Source organism: Scyliorhinus canicula, chromosome 19 (genome assembly GCF_902713615.1).
Source record: "Scyliorhinus canicula chromosome 19, sScyCan1.1, whole genome shotgun sequence".
Taxonomy (NCBI): domain Eukaryota; kingdom Metazoa; phylum Chordata; class Chondrichthyes; order Carcharhiniformes; family Scyliorhinidae; genus Scyliorhinus; species Scyliorhinus canicula.
The window spans coordinates 3,543,349-3,565,136 of NC_052164.1; the positions used below are offsets into that span (position 1 = coordinate 3,543,349).

Here is a 21,788-nt window from a genome sequence, read left to right on the forward strand (position 1 = left end):
ATGTGCAAACTCCACACGGACAGTGACCCAGAGCCGGGATCGAACCCAGGTCCTTGGTGCCATTGGCAGCAGTGATATCCACTGCGCCACTGTGCTGCCAGCAGCCATTCTTTAAACAGATGGCTCCCACAAACGGCAAGGAGATCATCTGTTTTAATGACACTGCTGGAGGAGCACGTGTTGGCTAGGACAATGGGGTGGGGCTGGGGGTGAAGAGGGGAGTTGGGAGGATGGAGGGTGAGGAAACTCCCCTTGTCTTCAAATCATGCTGCGGGATTTTCCTGTCCACCTGAGTGGGTAGACGGTGCCTCGGTTTACAGACTCATCCAAAAGGCAGTGCTCCTGGCAGTGTGGCATCCCCTTTAGTACAGCACTGGGGAATGTCAGCATGCATTACGTGCTCAAGATGCTAGAGTTTGAACCCATGACTTTCTCACTCAGAGGCAAAAATGCTACCTCTAAACCATACCTCACATCTTGTCTCCAAAAGTTTGCCAGTGTAGTTCCTGACAATATTTATACAAATTACAGAGGTGTGTTATTGGAGGGTGTGCCAATGTCTGCAAGTATCATCAGGAAATCATCTGACATTAGAACATAGAACTTACAGTACAGAAGGAGGCCATTCGGCCCATCGAGTCTTCACCGACCCACTTAAACCCTCACTTCCACCCTATCCCCGTAACCCAATAACCCCTCCTAACCTTTTTGGTCACTGAGGACAATTTATCATGGCCAATCCACCTAACCTGCACATCTTTGGACTGTGGGAGGAAACCGGAGCACCCGGAGGAAACGTACGCAGACACGGGGAGAACGTGCAGACTCCGCACAGACAGTGACCCAGCGGGGAATCGAACCTGGTCAGCCATTCTTGACATGGAGTGGCACCCCCCCCCCCCTTGCCAAAGTCTCTGGTGACAAGCTGGAAACCTGTTCCAGGAAAAACTAGGTATGGAAACAGACATAAGCCTGTGGCTTGGCTGCCTTGTGCGTTAATATGTATAATAATCTTTATTTTCCCTAGTAGGCTTACATTAACACTGCAATGAAGTTCCTGTGAAAATCCCCTAGTCGCCACACTCCAGCGCCTGTTCGGGTACACAGAGGGAGAATTCAGAATGTTCACCTAACAGCACGTCTTTTGGGACTTGTGGGAGGAAACCGGAGCACCCGGAGGAAACCCACGCAGACACGGGGAGAACATGCAGACTCCACACAGTGACCCAAGTCGGGATTGAAACTGGGATCCTGCCGCTGTAAAGCAACAGTGCTAACCACTCTGCTACCCCACATGGAAGGTTCTACGTCTAAGTAAGTGGTGACTCAAGATGTAAATCCACTGCCCCACATACAACCGAACAAACACAGTTCAATTCCTGATCTCCTGTTGGGCCCCTGAACTTTGACACAGCCTTGTTTTTCTAGGCAAGGGCAATATCAGTCAGATTCAGGCTCTGCTCATTGTCCGTGACCCCTAAAGTGCAGGATGTGGCTGATTTAGTTCCAATGACCAAATGGCATTAGGATATGATTTTTGTTTTATTAGCAGGTGCTGGAGAATTGTCTCCCTTACCTCGATCATGGTTGCTGCTGCTGGTTGTAGATATTCGCAGGGACTAATAGTGGTGGCGGTTGCCATTGTGTCCCGCTGATCTGGAAGAGAAACAGAGCATTACTTATAAAGGGCACATGGATAGGAATCCTCTTGGTGAACAACTCATCTATCTGCGTGCCTCACCCGTTGTTGATTGCTCACTCTTCCCATTCCTTCACCCCATCCCCATCCTTCACCAACAGCCTGTCCTGGTCCCCCCCATGCCGACACTATAGTTAAGAAAGCCCATCAATGACTCTACTTTCTCAGAAGACTAAGGACATTTGGCATGTCAGCTACGACTCTCACCAGCTTCTACAGATGCACCATAGAAAGCATTCTTTCTGGTTGTATCATAGCTTGGTATGGATCCTGCTCTGCCCAAGACCGCAGGAAACTACAAAAGGTTGTGAATGTACCCCAATCCAACACGCAAACCAGTCTCCCATCCATTGACTCTATAATTCCCGCTGCCTCGGAAAGGCAGCCAGCATAATTATGGACCCCACGCATCCCGGACATACTCTCTTCCACCTCCTTCCGTCAGGAAAAAGATACCAAAGTTTGAGGTCACGTACCAACCGACTCAAGAACAGCTTCTTCCCTACTGCCATCAAACTTCTGAATGGACCTACCCTCGTATTAAGTTGATTTTTTCTCTACACCTTGCTATAACTGTAACATTATATTCTGCAGTCTCTCCTTCCTTCCCTATGTACGGTACGCATTGTTTGTACAGCATGCAAGGAACAATACTTTTCACTGTACACTAATATATGTGACAATAATAAATCAAAATCAACCCCCTACCCGCCAAACTTTATTTCCCTCCTCGTCGGAAGATGCAATTCTATAGTCGGGTTTCGATTCTGAGATTCCCAGCTGCCCTCAACCACCTCGCTTGCCTGAGCCTTAAAAACAATTCCACAAGTGGTCCAGATGCAATGAGGAGATGGAGCCTAAGCCCAGGACAGGCTTAGGATTGAGGAAGGCTTAGGACCATCAGATCTACGTCAACAAGTGGTGGGTCCACCTCAGAGAGTCAAACACATAGTGCTGCATTCGTGCAGTCCTGCACCCTCAGATTTGCCACATTTCATATGAGTACAGGTGTAAAAGGCTCCATGACACTATTTAAAGGACAGTGATGGAATTCTCAATCGTGTCCTGGCCAATATTTATTCCACAATCAACATCACAAAAAACAGATTATCTGCTCACTATCACGTTACTGCGTGTGGGAGGTTGCTATGCACAAATTGGCTGGTGTACTTCCTACTTCAGAACAACTTTTCCATGAATAATAATAATAATCTTTATTGTTACAATAATAATAATAATCGCTTATTGTCACGAGTAGGCTTCAATGAAATTACTGTGACAAGCCCCTAGTCGCCACATTCCGGCGCCTGTTCGGGGAGACCAGTACGGGAATTGAACCCGCGCTGCTGGCCTTGTTCTGCATTACAAAACAGCTATTTAGCGCACTGTGCTAAACCAGTAAAATAGGTTTACATTAACACTGCAATGAAGTTACTGTGAAAATCCCCTAGTTGCCACATTCTGGCACCTGTTTGGGTACACAGAGGGAAAATTAAGAATGTCCAATTCACCTAACAAGCATATCTTTCGAGACTTGTGGGAGGAAACCGGAGCACCCGGAGGAAACCCACACAGGCACGGGGAGAACGTGCAGACTCCGCACAGACAGTGACCCAGCGGGGAATCGAACCCGGGTCCCTGTGCTGACCATTGTATTATCATGCCAATCCATATGACTCTATAGAAATGCAATTACAAAAATGGCGGCACGGTGGGCGACACAGTGGTTAGTGCTGCTGCCTCACAGCTCCAGGGACCCGCGTTCAATTCTGGCCTTGGGTGGAGGAGCAGTCAACTGCCTCGAGAAGGCAGAACCTGCGAATAGTGGGCATGCCTGAAAGAGTGGAAGGTGTGAGTGCCACAAGATTCATCTTGATGATGCAGGCGGGCAGGGTTGGTGGCAGAAGGGGTGCTAGATTAGGCGACTGAAGTGGACCGAGCGCATAGGTCCCTGAGACAGAATCCTAGAGCGGGGGAGCCGCCGCGGGCGGTGATCGTGAAGCTCCACAAATTTGAAGAGAAAGAGAAGATTCTGCAGTGGGCCAGGGAGAAGTGTACCTGCAACTGGAAGGGGAATAGGGTCCGAATTTATCAGGACATTGGAGCCGAGTAGGCAAAGCGACGGGCAGGTTTCAACAAGGCCAAGGCGGTGCTGTACCTGCGGCAGATCAGGTTTGGGGTGCTCTACCCAGCAAAATTATGGGTGACGTTCAGAGGCCGGGAGTATTATTTTGAGACCCCAGAAACGGCCGAAGACTTCATTAAGGAGCATAAACTGGGGGAGAACTGAGTGGACAATGCTTGGGAGCTGGCATTCTGTAATGGTTGGGAGCCGGGGCGCTGGCACTCTGTAAAGGGCGGGAGCCGGGGCACTGGCACTCTGTAATGGTTGGGAGCCGGGGCGCTGGCACTCTGTAATGGGCGGGAGCCGGGGCACTGGCACTCTGTAATGGGCGGGAGCCGGGGTGTTGGCACTCTGTAATGGGCAGGAGCCGGGGTGCTGGCACTCTGTAATGGGCGGGAGCCGGGGTGCTGGCACTCTGTAATGGTTGGGAGCCGGGGCGCTGGCACTCTGTAATGGGCAGGAGCCGGGGTGCTGGCACTCTGTAATGGGCGGGAGCCGGGGTGCTGGCACTCTGTAATGGGCGGGAGCCGGGGTGCTGGCACTCTGTAATGGGCGGGAGCCGGGGCGCTGGCACTCTGTAATGGGCGGGAGCCGGGGTGCTGGCACTCTGTAATGGGCGGGAGCCGGGGCGCTGGCACTCTGTAATGGGCGGGAGCCGGGGCGCTGGCACTCTGTAATGGGCGGGAGCCGGGGTGCTGGCACTCTGTAATGGGCGGGAGCCGGGGTGCTGGCACTCTGTAATGGGCGGGAGCCGGGGCGCTGGCACTCTGTAATGGGCGGGAGCCGGGGTGCTGGCACTCTGTAATGGGCAGGAGCCGGGGTGCTGGCACTCTGTAATGGGCGGGAGCCGGGGCGCTGGCACTCTGTAATGGGCAGGAGCCAGTGTGTTGGCACTCTGTAATGGTTGGGAGCCGGGGCGCTGGCACTCTGTAATGGGCGGGAGCCGGGGTGCTGGCACTCTGTAATGGTTGGGAGTCGGGGTGCTGGCACTCTGTAATGGGCGGGAGCCGGGGCGCTGGCACTCTGTAATGGGCGGGAGCCGGGGTGCTGGCACTCTGTAATGGGCAGGAGCCGGGGTGCTGGCACTCTGTAATGGGCGGGAGCCGGGGCGCTGGCACTCTGTAATGGTTGGGAGCCGGGGCGCTGGCACTCTGTAATGGGCGGGAGCCGGGATGCTGGCACTCTGTAATGGTTGGGAGCCGGGGTGCTGGCACTCTGTAATGGGCGGGAGCCGGGGCGCTGGCACTCTGTAATGGGTGGGAGCCGGGGCGCTGGCACTCTGTAATGGGCGGGAGCCGGGGCGCTGGCACTCTGTAATGGTTGGGAGCCGGGGCGCTGGCACTCTGTAATGGGCGGGAGCCGGGGTGCTGGCACTCTGTAATGGGCGGGAGCCGGGGTGCTGGCACTCTGTAATGGGCGGGAGCCGGGGCGCTGGCACTCTGTAATGGGCGGGAGCCGGGGCGCGGCACTCTGTAATGGCGGAGCCGGGGTGCTGCACTCTGTAATGGGCGGGAGCCGGGGTGCTGGCACTCTGTAATGGGCGGGAGCCGGGGCGCTGGCACTCTGTAATGGGCGGGAGCCGGGGTGCTGGCACTCTGTAATGGGCGGGAGCCGGGGTGCTGGCACTCTGTAATGGGCGGGAGCCGGGGTGTTGGCACTCTGTAATGGGCGGGAGCCGGGGTGCTGGCACTCTGTAATGGGCGGGAGCCGGGGTGCTGGCACTCTGTAATGGGCGGGAGCATGTTTGAAGTGGAGGTAGGGATTGTGGAATGTTCATACTTTTTTGCGGGGGGTGGGTTTGCTGTTTACTATTGGGATTGTAAGGGGTGGAATGTTTATGTGGGGATGGATGTTCCCGTCCCCCTCTCCTGTTTTATGGGACTGTTTGTGTTTAACATCTGTTTGTTTGCTTTTGGAGAAGACTATCTGGAGTTCAGAAGTCTTTCTTTGGGCGAGGGAGGGCAAGGTCAACAGGGAACCTTCTACCTTGAGCTGAGGAGTGGGCAGAGGAAAGGGGAGGTCATTGGTAAGTCCCATTGGGCAGGGGCTGCTGCACTAACAAGTTATGCTGGTGAATTGAAGTGAGGTGGTGGGGAGAAGGCAGAGAGGGGTGGCTGGGGTTGTTGCGACCTGGCAGAGGGTGAGAGATGACATGGTTATGGGCGGAGAAAGGGGCCATCTGGGATGGCCTAGGTACAGGGTGGAATTAAAGGTGCGGGAGTTAAGTGGGGAAGATGACGGACGGTGGAAGGGATTGGAGGCGCAAGCCTGGTAAGGTTGGTAACGTGGAACGTCCAGGACTGATTGAGCCGGTTAGAAGGTTACGGGTGTCGCAGGGAAGAGGTGTAAAAAGGGAAAGAACTGTACAGACTATAGTTGATTGTTGGAAAGTATGTTTCCTAGGGTGTTTATTTGCTGTAACCTGTTTTGGTACATGTTTGTAATAAAATACATTTGAAAGAAACATATTACACAAAGCACTGGATAGTTTATTACACCCAGTGTTGGATATAGTATGTGACACCCAGCACTGGATACAGTGTATGACACCCAGCACTGGATACAGTGTATGACACCCAGCACTGGATACAGTGTATGACACCCAGCGCTGGTTACAGTATACTACATCCAGCACTGATTACATATATTATGCCCAGCGCTGGATATAATATATGACACCCAGTGCTAGTCACAGTATGTTAACACCCAGCACTGTATATAGTATATGACACACAGCGCTGGATACAGTATGTGACATCCAGCGCTGGACACAGTATACGGCACCCAACACAGGATAGAGTATACGACACCCAGCACTGGATACTGTATATGTCATCCAGGGCTGGTTACAGTATACTACATCCAGTGCTGAGTACATATATTACACCCAGCACTGGATACAGTATATGACACCCAATGTTGGTTACAGTATGTTAACACTCAGCGCTGGATACAGTATATGACACACAGTATATGACACCCAGCGCTGGATACAGTATATGACACATGATGCTAATTCCCGTATGTTAGCCCACAGCGCTGGATACTGCACATAACACACAGCGCTGGTTACAGTATACTACATCCAGTGCTGAGTATATATATTACACCAAGTGCTGGATATAGTATGTGACACCCAGCGCAGGACACAGTATATGACACACAGCACTGGATACAGTATAGGGCAGCATGGTAGCACAGTGGTTAGCACTGTGGCTTCACAGCACCAGGATCCAAGGTTCGATTCCCCGCTGAATCACTGTCTGTGCGGTGTCTGCACGTTCTCCCCGTGGCTGTGTGTGGGTTTCCTCCGGGTGCTCCGGTTTCCTCCCACAGTCCAATGACGTGCCGGTTAGGTGGATTGGCCATGCTAAATTGCCCTTAGTGACCAAAACGGATTAGGAAAGGTTATTGGTTTATGGGATAGGTTGGAAGTGAGAGCTTAAAATTGAAATGAAATGAAAACCGCTTATTGTCACAAGTAGGCTTCAAATGAAGTTACTGTGAAAGGCCCCTAGTCGCCACATTCCGGCGCCTGTTCGGGGAGGCTGGTACGGGAATTGAACCGTGCTGCTGGCCTGCCTTCAAAGCCAGCGATTTAGCCCAGTGTGCTAAACCAGCCCCTAAGTGGGTTGGTGCAGACTCAATGGGCCGAATGGCACTGTATGTTCTATATTACACCCAGTGCTGCGGTGGATGGGTGGGCTATGGTTGGGGGAGGCGGAAAGTGGGGAAGACTGGGTGGGTTGGGGCGGCGGGTGGGTGGGTTGGGGCGGCGGGTGGGTGGGTTGGGGCGGCAGGTGGCATGGCATAGGGGTGGGCGGTGGGGGGGCACCAGTTGGGGGCACAGCAGAGGGTGTGGGAGGGTGTGCGGTGGGGCACAGTGGCATCAGTGCATGAAGGTTGTTGCCCACAGTCACTGGCCTGCCGCTGGGCATCCTGGCACTGCCAATGTTGGCTCAAGAAAAATAAGATTAAAATAAAATGCTAACATTTAATTTAAATTGTTTGCAATGCAACAGCTGCAAGAAAGTCCAATGCAAACATTGCAATAAGAATAATTGACTCAGGTGGATTTAATGGCTGATATCCTGCAGCCAGCCCGCCTCCCCCCCCCGGTGCACCTTTAAGTGTCGGAGGGAAAAAAAACCTGGCGGCAGCGCCCGGAGCGGGCGGCCCGGCCCTGGCACAGCCCCATCCCCCACCCGCCCGCCGCCCGCCCGGGCCCGCTACCCGGACAGCCCTCACCGCCCGCCGCCCCGCCCCGCCATCCGCAAAATAATCTTTTCCACCCAAATTATTTATTTTTGGAAAAAAAAGCGACCTACCGCTCATGATGTTTTATTCACTTTAAGAGGGTCAAAGTGGAGCGCGCCGCCGCCAGCCAATCGGCGTCCGCGTCCCGCCCCGCCGCCCCCTGACTGACAGCCGGGTCGCCCAATCAGACCCCGGAGCGGGACAGCAGCGCGTGACGCCATGGCGTAGAGGGCGGGACTCCCCCCGTTCTCGTGCTCCGATTGGTCGCTGCCCGCGGGACGCCCGGCTCTGATTGGTAGGCCGGCCTGTCGGTCCCCAGAGGAGAGCCGAGCGATCAGGGGCAGGCCGCCTCTTCTGATTGGCCGGCGCTGTGACAGGCGGCTCTAACACCCAATGGCAAAGTGGGCTGTCCAGGGGGCGTTGCGGCGGGCTGGCCGTCGATTGGTCAGGGTGTCTCGATGACGGAGGCGATCTTGGGATGATGGACAGATGAATCTGGGGACCGGCTGCGTAGCTGCAAAAACAGCCAGAGGTGGACAGGCAGCCATGTTCAGGCTGTGGCAGGGAATTGTAACTGGCTGCAAACCAGGAACCGCCCTGCACACAATGCAAAACCACCCAATTAAAACACACTCCTCAATTAAGATGTTTCCAACTTTGCAAATCCAATTGCAGCCTGAAAGGGAGGATGCACATTGAGAAAGGCACATCCTGAGTAGCTGCCTGCTTTATTAATTGAAGAACTTTGCAAGGTTTTAAAATTGAAAGTTTAGGGATGTTCCTCTTGCGGTGGCCTTTCACCAGCGTCACTTAATTAACTTGTGCAGCATTATTATCCCCAGGAACATACAGACCTGCAAATTTGTGAACTGGGGTTTTCTCAGTGTAAAGACCAATTTGCAAAGGTCTCATAAATAGCAATGATATAAATAACCAGGTCATCCAATTTAGCGGTGACTTAAGGATAAATGCTCCCCTGCTCCCATTCAAGTATTTGGGATTTTTATATCCCCCAAGAGGAAAAGTTTAACCACAAGTTTAAGTGCAGCATTCCCTCAAAGTGGATATTTTAGGTCTCTTCAATCTCTTGAACCTGTACAATATTACTAGAATTTGATAATGGACTAACAATGCAGCTGGCACAAAAGTAGGCAGATATGAAACTCATTTAAATACATTTAGTAATTTGTGAATTTGTACCAATCCCCCACCCCCACAAAAGTCACTGAAAATGAAATGAAAATTGCTTATTGTCACAAGTAGGCTTCAAATTAAGTTACCGTGAAAACCTACTACCCCTTACCCAACCTGACATTATTTTCATTATTTGGATTGGATTTATTTGTCACGTGTACCGAGGTACAGTGAAAGGTGTTGTCCTGCATGCAGCTCAGACAGATCATTCTGTACATGAAAAGAAAATAGATAATAGGGCAAAACATGAAATAGACAATGTAAATACAGAGACACAGGCATTGGGTGAAGCATGCAGGAGTGCAGTAACTCGGTAGAGAAGATGTGTGAAGAGATCAGATCTGTCCATTATCGGGCTATGGGCAACACAGTTAAGACCAGCTTTTACGCCTGCAACTAGTTTCCTTTGAGATAGTGATGATAAAGTCCGTGTGTCCTACATGTTACTCCCTTATCAAAATATCTCGATGCCCTTGAGATGCATATGAACAAGGAGGAGGCCACTCAGCCCATCGAGGCTGCTCTGCCATTTAATAAGATCGTGGCTGATCTGATTGTAACCTACCTAACCCCAATAACCCTTCACCCCCTTGTTAATCAAGAATTTATCGAGCTCTGCTTTAAAAATATTCAAAGACTCTGCTTCCATGGCTTTTGAGGAAGAGAGTTCCAGAGACTCACGACCATCCGAGAAAACCATTTCTCCTTATCTGTCTTAAATGGGCGACCCCTTATTAAAGAGTGACCCCGAGATTCCCTGACAAGAGGAAACATCCACTCCACATCCACCCTGTCAATGTCCCACAGGATATTAAAAATAACTAGGAAAAGGCAATCTTTCCAGTATCCCAATAACAAATACCGTAAAACATGTTTGAATGGTGTAAAGATGCGGGAGAGGTTCTGACAAAGATACTGGGAGAACTCCCATTGTTCTTCAAGTGGGACCTGAAACCCCAATTACTGACTCTGCAGCAAGAGTTGTATGAATTACAGCACAACAGGAATACTTTCAGTACACACTAGTGACAGCATTTCATACTGGGCAGCACGGTAGCACATGTGGATAGCACTGTGGCTTCACAGCACCAGGGTCTCGGGTTCGATTCCCTGCTGGGTCACTGTCTGTGCGGAGTCTGCACCTTCTTCCCGTGTGTGCGTGGGTTTCCTCCGGGTGCTCTGGTTTCCTCCCACAGTCCAAAGATGTGCAGGTTAGGTGGATTGGCCATGATAAATTGCCCTTAGTGTCCAAAATTGCCCTTAGTGACCAAAAGGGGTTTTGGGGATAGGGTGGAAGTGAAGGCTTAAGTGGGTCAGTGCAGACTCGATGGGCCGAATGGCCTCCTTCTGCACTGTATGTTCTATCTTCTATTAAGCAAAGGGACCAGAAGTAGAGCTTGTTATTATGATCCTGGACCAGACCCCAAGAGTAGCTAGGATAGAAACACTAATATATTATTTTAGCTTTGTAAGACTGTGAGGAAAGAACACCTCGCTCCAGGTGTGATTTCACACAAAATAGGGATATGGTAGATTAAAACAAACTTTATTACTGACACAGTATTAGAATATCTTTAAAATCACACAAAAAAAGCACTTACAATTACCCTTTAAACAATGCTAATCAATAGTGACATAATAGCCCTTTAACTGCTATCTTTATTTCCACTCAAACAACAAAACCATCTAAAGTCACAATCCACTATTAAATACAGTTAGCAGACTCAAGAATACTTGCACCTGAAACACTCCTTCCAGTTTGTTCCCTTACTTCCCCTTCCTTTTATTTTTGCCGTTACATTTTTGATTAATGAGCATGTGTCTTTCAGGCAGCCTGAATCTTTAATTCAAGCAGAAGAGAGCAGTGGCCTGTGCCTTTAATTAAAGCAGAAGAAAGCATGGCCTGTGCCTTTAATTCAAGCAGAAGAAAGCAGTGGCCTGTGCCTTTAATTCAAGCAGAGGATTTCAGCAGCAGGAAGGATCTCTATGCGCGTCTGTAATAGACTGACCGGTACTAATGACAGAGATTGGCAGGGACTCGGTTTGATTGATTTGGCTGATGGCCAATGTATTGGCCAAAAGGCTGTGCTCTGTCTGGTAACAGGTGGTGACTGGATCTGATCCCACTGGAATGTTTTTCAGAGCTTCAAGTCGAGTTTGGTTTCAATTTTGATCTTGGCAGCCCAGAAAAGGACCTGCGATCCTTTCCTCTCCATTTTCCTCCAGGTAGGCCGTGTTCCTGAACTGACATTGAATCTAGATGAGACTATGTATAGGCAGTGTCCAGAACTGATCAACATTCTCTCCTGAAAGTCAAAGGCAGAACTGACCAACTCTCTCCGAAAGCCCAGTTTGATGAGAATTAATGTGCCTCTCCAGAAAGCCTGCTGCCGATGAGTACTGTATTTTTTAGACGAATGTTTTTCAAACTTTTCCCCTCCGGAACCCACTTTTACCAACCGGCCGATCATCGCGACCCACGCCGGCCCACCTTTGTGATGCACCATTTTCGATTAATGCAATAGGTGAGCCTTCTTGGTCCTTACGACCTCACTTGCTTTGTCATTCAATGCTACATTTCTGCTAAGGACTTCAGTTGATGATTTAATTTTTCGCTGCATCCTTTGAAAAAAATCAAGAGGTTTGTCCTTGAACTCGCCATGCTTAGTCTTCAAATGCCTTTGATGTTTTGAATGCTTTCATTTGCCAGTACTTCCCTGCATATAACACACATGGGCTTTGCATCCTGATTTCCATTGGCACAATTTATAAACCCACACATCAAGAAATCATCTTTATACTGCTTTGTTCCTGATTTCATTTTCTTCTTAATGGGTTATTGACCAGAGGCCCTGGAGCTGTGTATACAGCTCACACCAGCACTTCTTTATCCTGCCATGGACTCTCTTGAGCAGCTCACTCCAGCAGATTCCATTCTGAGATCACAACCTGTTTGTTTCTCTGGCCCTCCCTTCCTTATTATGAAACAATCCATCTTCAGTTCTTTGCAGTCCTGTTGCTTTCTTCCTAGCAGCTACAAAATGGAAATGGAGGAATCTCTCCTCCATGATTCTACGCAAAAGCGTGACGTTGGGGTACATGCCGAGCCCATGACCTGTCTTCTGCCATCGCTTCTGGCGGGAAGAAACCATTGTTTGTATTTAAAGGCCGTTTGCAGATGGCAACTTAATAATGCCAGTCGTGGACATTGGGTGTGTCTCCTGTGACTGGGAATGCCGCGACCAGTCACTCCGCGACCCTCCCGACAGCCACCCTCGACCCATCTGAGGATCACAACCCGCAGATTGAAAAACCCTGTTTTAAACTGCGGGAACCTATAATGAATGACTCTACAAAGAAGATCATCACCGGTCATAAACCAGAGCCTTTAGTCAGCAAACATACTGGGAAGAAAGTGTGTTAAACACCACCGTCAGAAGCAAGGCTCTTATCCTTTGATCTTCATCCTTATTTATTTTACCCCTTTCCACCTTTCTGTGTTTCTCTGTCTTGTGTGTGTGGGTAAAGAGTGAGAGTTAAAGTGGGTAGTAAGTATTAGCTTGTTGGTAACCAGCTGTATTTACTGTATATTTCATGAAAGCCATTGTTATAAATAAATATGATGTGGAGATGCCGGTGTTGGACTGGGGTGAGCTCAGTAAGAAGTCTTACAACACCAGGTTAAAGTCCAACAGGTTTGTTTAAAACACGAGCTTTCGGAGCGCAGCTCCGTGCGGTACATACTCGTGCGACTCGACCAATGTAGTCTACCTCTTACGCTGCAGGAAAGGATGTCCTGAAGCGTGGTACATTGGCGAGACCATGCAGAAACTGCGTCAACGAATGAACAGGCATCGTGCGACAATCGCCAGGCAGGAATGTTCCCTTCCAGTCGGGGAACACTTCAGCAGTCAAGGGCATTCAACCTCTGATCCCCAGGTAAGCGTTCTCCAAGGCGGTCTTCAGGACACGCGACAACGCAGAATTGCCGAGCTAAAACTTATAGCTAAGTTCCGCACGCATGAGTGTGGCCTCAACAGGGATCTTGGATTCATGTCGCATTACATCCACCCCCCACCATCAGGCCTGGACTTGCAAAACCCTACCAACTGTTCTGGCTTGAGACAATTCACACCTCTTTAACCTGGGGTTACCCCCTATCTCTGGATCTGTAATGATTTGATTACCTGCAAATGCTCGCATTCAAAGCATTGTCCAGCATCTCTGACTTTGTCTATATAAATGTTCCTGGAACATACCTCGCCATTCACCTGAGGAAGGAGCTACGCTCCGAAAGCTCGTGTTTGAAACAAACCTGTTGGACTTTAACCTGGTGTTGTAAGACTTCTTACTATAAATAAATAGTAATCCTGTTTACATTTACCAACTTGGTGACTGTAATTATTGGGCAGCCAAGGGCCAATGACATTGGGTATTTTTATATGAATTATTGGTCAATTCACTTGTTGGGACTCCAGGACATGTGGGGTTGGAATTGACTATGCACAAGCCCAAGGTGTCGTGACACTTTGTCTTGGACACTCGCTTTGAGAAAGGGAGATCTTTTGATACTTGTTGTTGAAAACTCACCTCTATTCTTCGAATTCCCCCTATACCAAAAAGGGCCGACATTCTAAATTGTGAACAGGGATTCTCACTCCCTGACTCCGATGCAGGCTTCGGTGGGTGCTATTCAGGTCAAACTATATTTTCAAGTTATCCACCGGTATAACCCATACCTTCACCGAAGATTTCATCTACTTACCACTTAGTAGCATCGATCCTGGGTCCCGCATTGCTAAGTAAATAAAGTAGACTAAGGAATAACCACTGTTTCAGGTTAAATTAAGTTATTTTATTATTATATTTTTTCTTTTAAAAGCTGCAATCACTTTCTTTACAGAAAGGTAAAAAGATCTTGCTTCTGGATCCTTCTGGTTGGTTGAAGGGACCTTCAGGCCCAACTTGACAATCAATCTTCTTTTTAAAATCTGGTCTTCTTTAGATGTATTCGCTGGTGAGCTTGGTTGCTATGTTCTATCTTTCCCATGTATCGAGCTGTGAGAGCTGGCTCTGCTGGCTGTCCCCTTTCTTCGGGTTTATATTCCCTTTCTAACAGTTATTAAGTTTTTATGACTTTATTGTAAAGTAACTTTATTTCCCTTGGATTGTAAAAGGTACCTTTAATCTGAATTTTTCTAACACGACTAAGTATTCATTTTCGGCATAACCTCAGCCCTCAGATCTGATTACATTGTCCTTTGTGATGTTCAAAGTTCCTTAGTGATATTCAAAAATGCTTTGGTTTCAAAAGGTGTTACTTTTAATTCCTGTCATTTCTATAGTTTTGTTTTCCAATTGTGTCCCCAGCTCATAATTTTGACTTTTATTTTAGCTTTAAATTATGTTTCTCGTAGACTGATAGTCTCCAGTTTTCTTTAACTTACTGGTGTTAGCAGAATTTCACACCAAGATTTGTCACCAAATTCAACTGAACCTCATCCTTTCCTTTCCAGCTGCTTACTAAGATACTTAATTTCAATGAAGGTGTGAGCCATTGTTTTTAGCTTCATACAAAAATCCTGTTTTGTTTGTTTGGGAGCAGGAATCTGCATTTTATAATCCTGCTCTTTGCAGCTGCTGTTAACCCTTCGTGGGACTTTTCCCTGTATCCTCTCATGTTTCTCTCAGGCCAGATATTGCCAGACTTCCATGTTTCAAATGACACATCTTTCCATATTTTCAATAATATACTGCTTGGAAGAAAGAGACTTGACCCCTTGTCAGGATAATGTAGAATCTGTGGCTGCATTCTCAGAAACCTTCTCAGCTCACCTTCCAGCCACAAACTAACCCAAAAAAACCCACACTAACCTGACTCCTTCAATCCCTGCCTCCTCCCATTAACTACATTATTTTACTCAGCTGAACACAATGGCTCTAATTAACTACTCCCCAGGGAACCCTCTTAATATAAATAACAGACCATTAACCCCAACTTTTACGATATTGCACCTGTCTCCAAAAAGCCTAGCCGTTTTTCAAACCAAGATTTTTAAACATGATTGCAGCAGTCATACACACACTATCCAAGGCTTTTAATCCATACTGCAGCAAATACACTGAATAAAATATATCTGAAATCCCTACATTCATCACACCGCACAGTTGAGAGTGAGCAGAGCCAGTGGGAGTTGAGGTTCCTGAAAATGTGCTGTAATCTAGAGTTTCCTATCGGTTGTACCTGTTCTCCAATCTCCCCCTCCCCCTCCCCCCTCCCCGCCCGCAATATATCAAGAACAGCCCAATTCACATTATTTTTCCACTGTCACTGTGCTGCTGCATATTACGCCCCCAACTATACACCCCAAACCCTGCCCCCCTCCACCAATCACTCTGCCTTGCTGCTCAGGCACAGGCTCCTGTCCTCAGGTGCTAATCACCTTCCAACATGTTGCAAGATAGTTCAGGTGACAGAGTTCCCATTCAGTTTGCTCTCATCCTCTCAGAATATCAATCTTTTGTTTACCCATTGCACCAGCCAACATTCTTTTGTTAAATCAGTTCCCAGTATCATTGGCCAATCTAGTCCAGTTGAACATACTCTGTGTAATCAAATACTTGCCAATATCTGTTGCGAACTATCCCTTCACACCCCCATCCTGTAATCATTGCCCTGGTGTCCTGCTGCATCTTGTTAGTATTTACCTTGATGATAGCTTCTCTGTTCAAAGTTGAAAATTCCTAGTTTAACACATCGTTATTCCTGCCTTCTCACACTGCATTGCAATATTGCTGCTCCCCAGAATGGACTGCGAAGTCATTCACAATCTTTACTAAAGACCCTGATATTGGTGTGAGCATTAGGCTATTCCACCACGAGTCCAGCTTAACCAGGTCCCCATTCCAGGATCCACACATCTGAACTTTCCATGGGTCAGTGGTCAGCAGTGGGATCCCTGGCCGGGATCTTCCCTCTCTAACCCAGTGGTGGTGTGGTAGGTCACATCACAGGATTCTTACGGCGCAGAAGGATGATATTCGGCCCATCGTGTCTGCAACAGCTCTCCAGACAAGTAATACGACTTAGAGCCATCCCCTGGCTTTTTTCCCATACCCTTGCAAATTGTTTCTGTTCAAATAACCATCGAAAGCCCTCTAGGATGCCTCGGTTGAACCTACCTCCACCACACTTCCAGGTCGCGCATTCCAGACCCAAACCACTCGCTGGGTGAAAAGGTTCTGTTTCCCATCACATTTGCTTCTTTTGCAAATCACTTTAAATCTGTGCCCCCTCACGATGGCTCAGTGGTTAGCACTGCTGCCTCACAGCACTGAGGCTCTGGGTCACTATCCGTGTGGAGTTTGCACATTCTCCCAGTGTTTGCGTGTCTCACAACCCAAAAGATGCACAGGGTAAGTGAATTGGCCATGTTAAATGCCCTTTAATTAAAAAAAAAATTGGGTACTCTAAATTTATGTATTTTTAAAATCTGTGCCCTCTCGTTCTTGGTACTTTTACTTGTCCCCGATATAACTCTGTCCAGACACTCAGGATTTTGAGCATCTCTATCAAATGTCCTCTTAGCCTTCTTATCTCCAAGAGGAACAGTCCCAATCTATCTTCATGACTGAAATTTTGATCCATGGATCCATTCTTGTGAACCTCTTCTGCACTCTATATAGTGTGGCACCCAGAACTATACACAGTATTCCAGAGGTCTAACTAGTGTCTTGCATCGGTTTAGCATAACCTCCTTGCTCTTGTACTTTCTGCCCCTATTAATAAGTCCCAGAATACTATCTGCTTTATTAACTACTCTCTCCACCTGCCCTGCTACCTTCAATAATCTTTGCACAAATACATCCAGATCCTCCCTGTTCCTGCACCTCCTGAAGAATTTTACCCCTTATTTTATACTGTCTCTGCACTTTCCTCCTCACACTTCTCCACTCTGAACTTCATTTGCAACCTATCTGCCCACTCCACTAACCTATGTCCTTTTGATGTTCTACATTAGTCCTCTTCACAGTTTACAATACTTCCCAAGTTTTGTGCCATCTGCAAACTTTGAAATGGTCATGAGCCTCATAGAATTAACTAGTTTCAAGGTGACAAAAATAAATTAAACCTATTGCACAGTCAATATTTTAATTCAAATTCAGATTATTCCTTATTCCCCGTGTGATGAAACCCCATTGCTTGACACTAGGATCCTGAATACTCCCCTTCAACTACTTTTCTGAATTCACTACACCCCATCTCTGCAAATTTCACGTTTAGCTGTCCCTCCTCCAAGCCAGAGGATTACGGGTGTGCTGTGGGACATTTTGCACCCAAGGTAGCACCTTAAAGGTGCTATCTAAATGCAAATGTTAGTTCTTCAAAATCCCACTCCAGATACATGAACATTTAATCTGGCTGACACTCCCAGTGTGGCACAGTTATGATTTGTGGCCAGACCCGTGATGTGTGTGTGTGTGTGTGGGGGGGGGGGGGGGGGGGGGGGGGGGGGGGTTGGGTACCAATAACATTTTGTTTAAAGTAGATAAAGGTTGAGATTCAAAAACGCATGCTTTCGGAATAAAGCTGCATGGTGGGTGGCACAGAGGCCCTGTGATTAGCGCTGCTGCCTCACCATACCAGGGACCCGGATTCTATTCCAAACTTGGGTGACTGTGTGGAGTTCGCACGTTCTCCCCGTGTTTGCATGGATGTCCTCCGGTTTCCTCCCACTGTCCAAAGATGTGCAGGTTAGGTAGATTGGCCATACTTTTTTGCCTTTAGTGTCCACAGGTAATGTGGGGTATGGGCCGGGGGGGGGGGGGTGTTGGATGGGGGCTCTTTTGGAGGGTCGGTGCAGACTTGACGGTCCGAATTGCTGCACTGTGGGGATTCTATGATTCCATAGATTTTGAACAAGCTGGAACAAACTTTACTTGAACTTTACAAGTTCAGAAAGATAAACTAATTTACAATATGTATCTTGCCCAATATTATTCAGTATGAGTGTGAATGAATAGGCAAACTGTGGTCAAACATACCACACTACAGATGCGACCAAGACAGGTTCCATGGATTTCTCAAGAACCTACCATGTGTCAATAAACACTCAATTCCCAGCTTCACCTTCGAAATCTCTCCTTGGAATTCTCTTAAGAGTTGTTCTCACTTGGGCGGCTTTAACAGTAGCCCACATCATAGGTTTTCAATCTCGCCTTCCCCGGATTCCTGAGTCTGCACTTCAGCCTCTACTTACTGGTGTAATTTCAGCTGTTTGCTACACAGCTGACTATACCGAGTTGTCATTGCCCCAGAGTTTCTCCGAGCTCCTGTCTCCAGACTGTATCCAGCTGGCTATGACTCCCGGGGCCTTCCCCAAGTCCACTTCAGTTACCAGGATTTCCCCTGATCCCTCTTCAATTACCAGGGCCTCCCCTGAGCCCTCTTCAATTACCAGGGCCTCCCCTGAGCCCTCTTTGATTATAGGACATCCCTAGAGCCCTCCTCTCAGCTCTTCTGAGCCAAGAGCAGAAATCTGGCTACCTGGAGCTTCTTTCCCCTGCTTCTGGCTCTCACGAAACTGACTGCCTCAAGAAGAGATGTGCATTGACCACTAAATTGATCCAAACAGTCCCAGAGGATCCTACTACCATTACTAGGAGGGATCCAATGTAACAAGCACTGGAACATTCTATACCTTAAATATCCACAGACAGCAAATTTAACACCCAGGGGCACGACCATCAATGGATTTCATGACCACCTTCCTCTTGGAAGAAAGTTTCACCAGTGAAAGATTTTCTCACAAATGGCTTTAACGTCATGACTTTAAACAAATAGCTCATCACATACTATATCAATAACCTCTTCACTTTGTTCCACAACTACAAATATCATATTATTCAATTCACAAAGGTTTAACCGAAAGCCAATACATGTAACAAGTAGGATTAGCCAGATTTAATCGTCAAAGAATGATCATACCTCCGGTTGTAGGAGACGTCCTAGTGATGAAGGGCTACAGAATTAAACTCCAACAGAAAAGCTGAGGACTTGTTATGCAAAACCTCTAAAAACACCAGGGGATTATGACCAGTATAAATGAATGTCCCTCCTGGATTATTTAAACAGTATACTTCAAAATGGCGAAGACTAACATGAGGCTAACGTTTCCTTCTCGATGGTTAAATACTTTTGTTGACGTGCTTTAAGTTTCCTCGAGAAGTAACCAATGGGATTGCTCTATGCCCATCCTCTTGCAGGAGTTCTGCTCCAACGCCAATATCACCGATGAAAAGCCTATCAAAATCTGGAGCTGCCAGTTTGTTCATTAATGCGGCCTCCATCCTTTCAAAAGCAGTCCGTCAGGATTCAGTTCCAGTAAACATCGCACTTGCTTCAGCAAACTATTCAGTTGAACAATCACCAATAAAATTTGGGATGAATTTCCTGTAGAATCTAGCCATTTCCAAGAAGCATAAGATTTCCCTTTTTGTTTCAATAACAGGAAATCCCGAATGTTTAAACTTTAGGCAACACCTTGTTCTGTGATATGTCCCAGAGAGGCATCTTTAACCCAACCAAACTCATTCTTTCCCAGACTGATCACCAGATTAGCTCCTTGAAGACTATCAAACAGGACATCAAGATGTTGCAGATGTTCTTCTCCAGTGTTGCTATATATATATAAACCGCATAATTATGTAACCTGACAATTACCCGATTAGTTAACTGTTGAAACGTAATGGGAGCAATCCTAATTCCAAAGGAGACGACTTTGCATTGGCCACCCAGTGATATGTATGCAAAAGTTTATTTTGGCCAATCCGTTAACGGAACTTGCCAATACCATTTGAGCAATACGATTTTAGGGCAGCACAGTAGCACAGTGGTTAGCACTGTGGCTTTACAGCGCCAGGGTTCCATGTCCCTTAGTGACCAAAAAGGTTAGGAGGGGTTATTGGGTTACGGGGATAGGGTGGAAATGAGGGCCTAAGTGGATTGGTACAGACTCGATGGGCCAAATGGCCTCCTTCTGCACTGTATGTTCTATGTAAAAGGAGAAAAAAAAATTTCTGATGAGGTGGGCAATTTATCATGGCCAATCCACCTAACCTGCACATCTTTGGACTACGGGAGGAAAGCGGAGCACCCGGAGGAAACCCACGCACACACAGGGTGAACATGCAAACTCCACACAGACAGTGACCCAAGGCTGTACCATTTGAGCAAGTTAATCTTGCTAATAAAACTCGAACATCCCACTCTATCCTCCGGTTGAGGAATTGGATGAGAGTCAGCTTTCATTATCGCATTAACCTTTCGATAAGTCAATATGGAACCTAAGGGACCAACCAGGCTTCAGCATCAGAACAATTGGAGAACTCCACTTGCTCTGACTGGGTTCAATGGTGTTATTATCCAGCATAGATTGAACTTCTCTTCCTCGAGGCAAGTTTTCAGGCCGAGTTGATAAGGATAAAGATGGCCGCCCTGGTTTATCACTACATATCAACTTGTACTTAGTGCTCAGTTTGGCTATGTTACTTTTAGACTCCTCCGGAAGATCATGTAACACTATCTAAAATTTATAACCCCACTGCATTGACCAAATTTGCCTGTGGGGGTTTGATCAGGAACGTTCTAGTTCTGCTTCATTTTGTAAGCCCTCCTGTGTCTATATTCTCTTCTCCTTTTTTTAGAACCAAAAGTACCTTTCTGCTGGTCGTCTGGCTTCCTGTTCATAGTAAGACGTTAGCATATTGTTATGACATCCACATTGGCATTTCCTTCGATCTGGGTTACAAATTATAATTTACTGCATTGAGCTTCCTTTTAACATTTTTTTAAAATTAAGGGGCAATTTAGCGTGGCCAATCCACCTACCCTTCACATCTTTTGGGTTGTGGGGGTGAAACCCACGCAAACACAGGGAGAATGTGTAAACTCCACCCAGAGTCGGGATTTGAACCCGGGTCCGCAGTAGTAGTGCTAACCACTGCGCCACATGCCACCTGTCGAGCTTCCTTTTAACATAATAAGGGCCATAATACATTTAGCCTTCAGTGGCTCAACCACAAAGATAATAAAACCAACAGTTTACCTAGTGGTTGAAAGTATCCACTGGGCCTTTCATCATTCATTGGGAACGCCCAAGATGCTCCCGATCAGCTTACGTGATACCATTCTGCCAGAACTGCTGCTTCCCGTACCTCTGAAACCTTATCATTCCAGGTGTGACCTAATAACCATTCTTCCAGGGCAGCACGGTGGCCAAGTGGTTAGCACAACCGCCTCACGGCGCTGAGGTCCCAGGTTCGATCCCGGCTCTGGGTCACTGTCTGTGTGGAGTTTGCACATTCTCCCCGTGTCTGCGTGGGTTTCGCCCCCACAACCCAAAAATGTGCAGAGTAGGTGGATTGGCCATGCTAAATTGCCCCTTAATTGGAAAAAATAATTGGGTAATCTAAAATTTATTTAAAAAAAATAACCATTCTTCCTCTCAAAAG

The 21,788-nt window shown here is 47.6% G+C and overlaps 1 protein-coding gene across 1 annotated transcript in view; it reads right to left on the bottom strand.

Annotated features, from left to right (window-relative positions):
- The window catches only part of sp2 (sp2 transcription factor), a 29,817-nt gene extending 21,583 nt beyond the window's left edge, over positions 1-8,234 (bottom strand). The window contains exons 1-2 of the mRNA XM_038779235.1: positions 8,153-8,234; positions 1,577-1,656 (exon numbers count right to left, since the gene is read on the bottom strand). Of these exons, the coding sequence (XP_038635163.1) occupies positions 1,577-1,656; positions 8,153-8,159 (87 nt within the window). The 5' untranslated portion in view covers positions 8,160-8,234. The remainder of the gene's footprint in view (positions 1-1,576; positions 1,657-8,152) is intronic.
- Between the last annotated feature and the right edge of the window lie 13,554 nt (positions 8,235-21,788).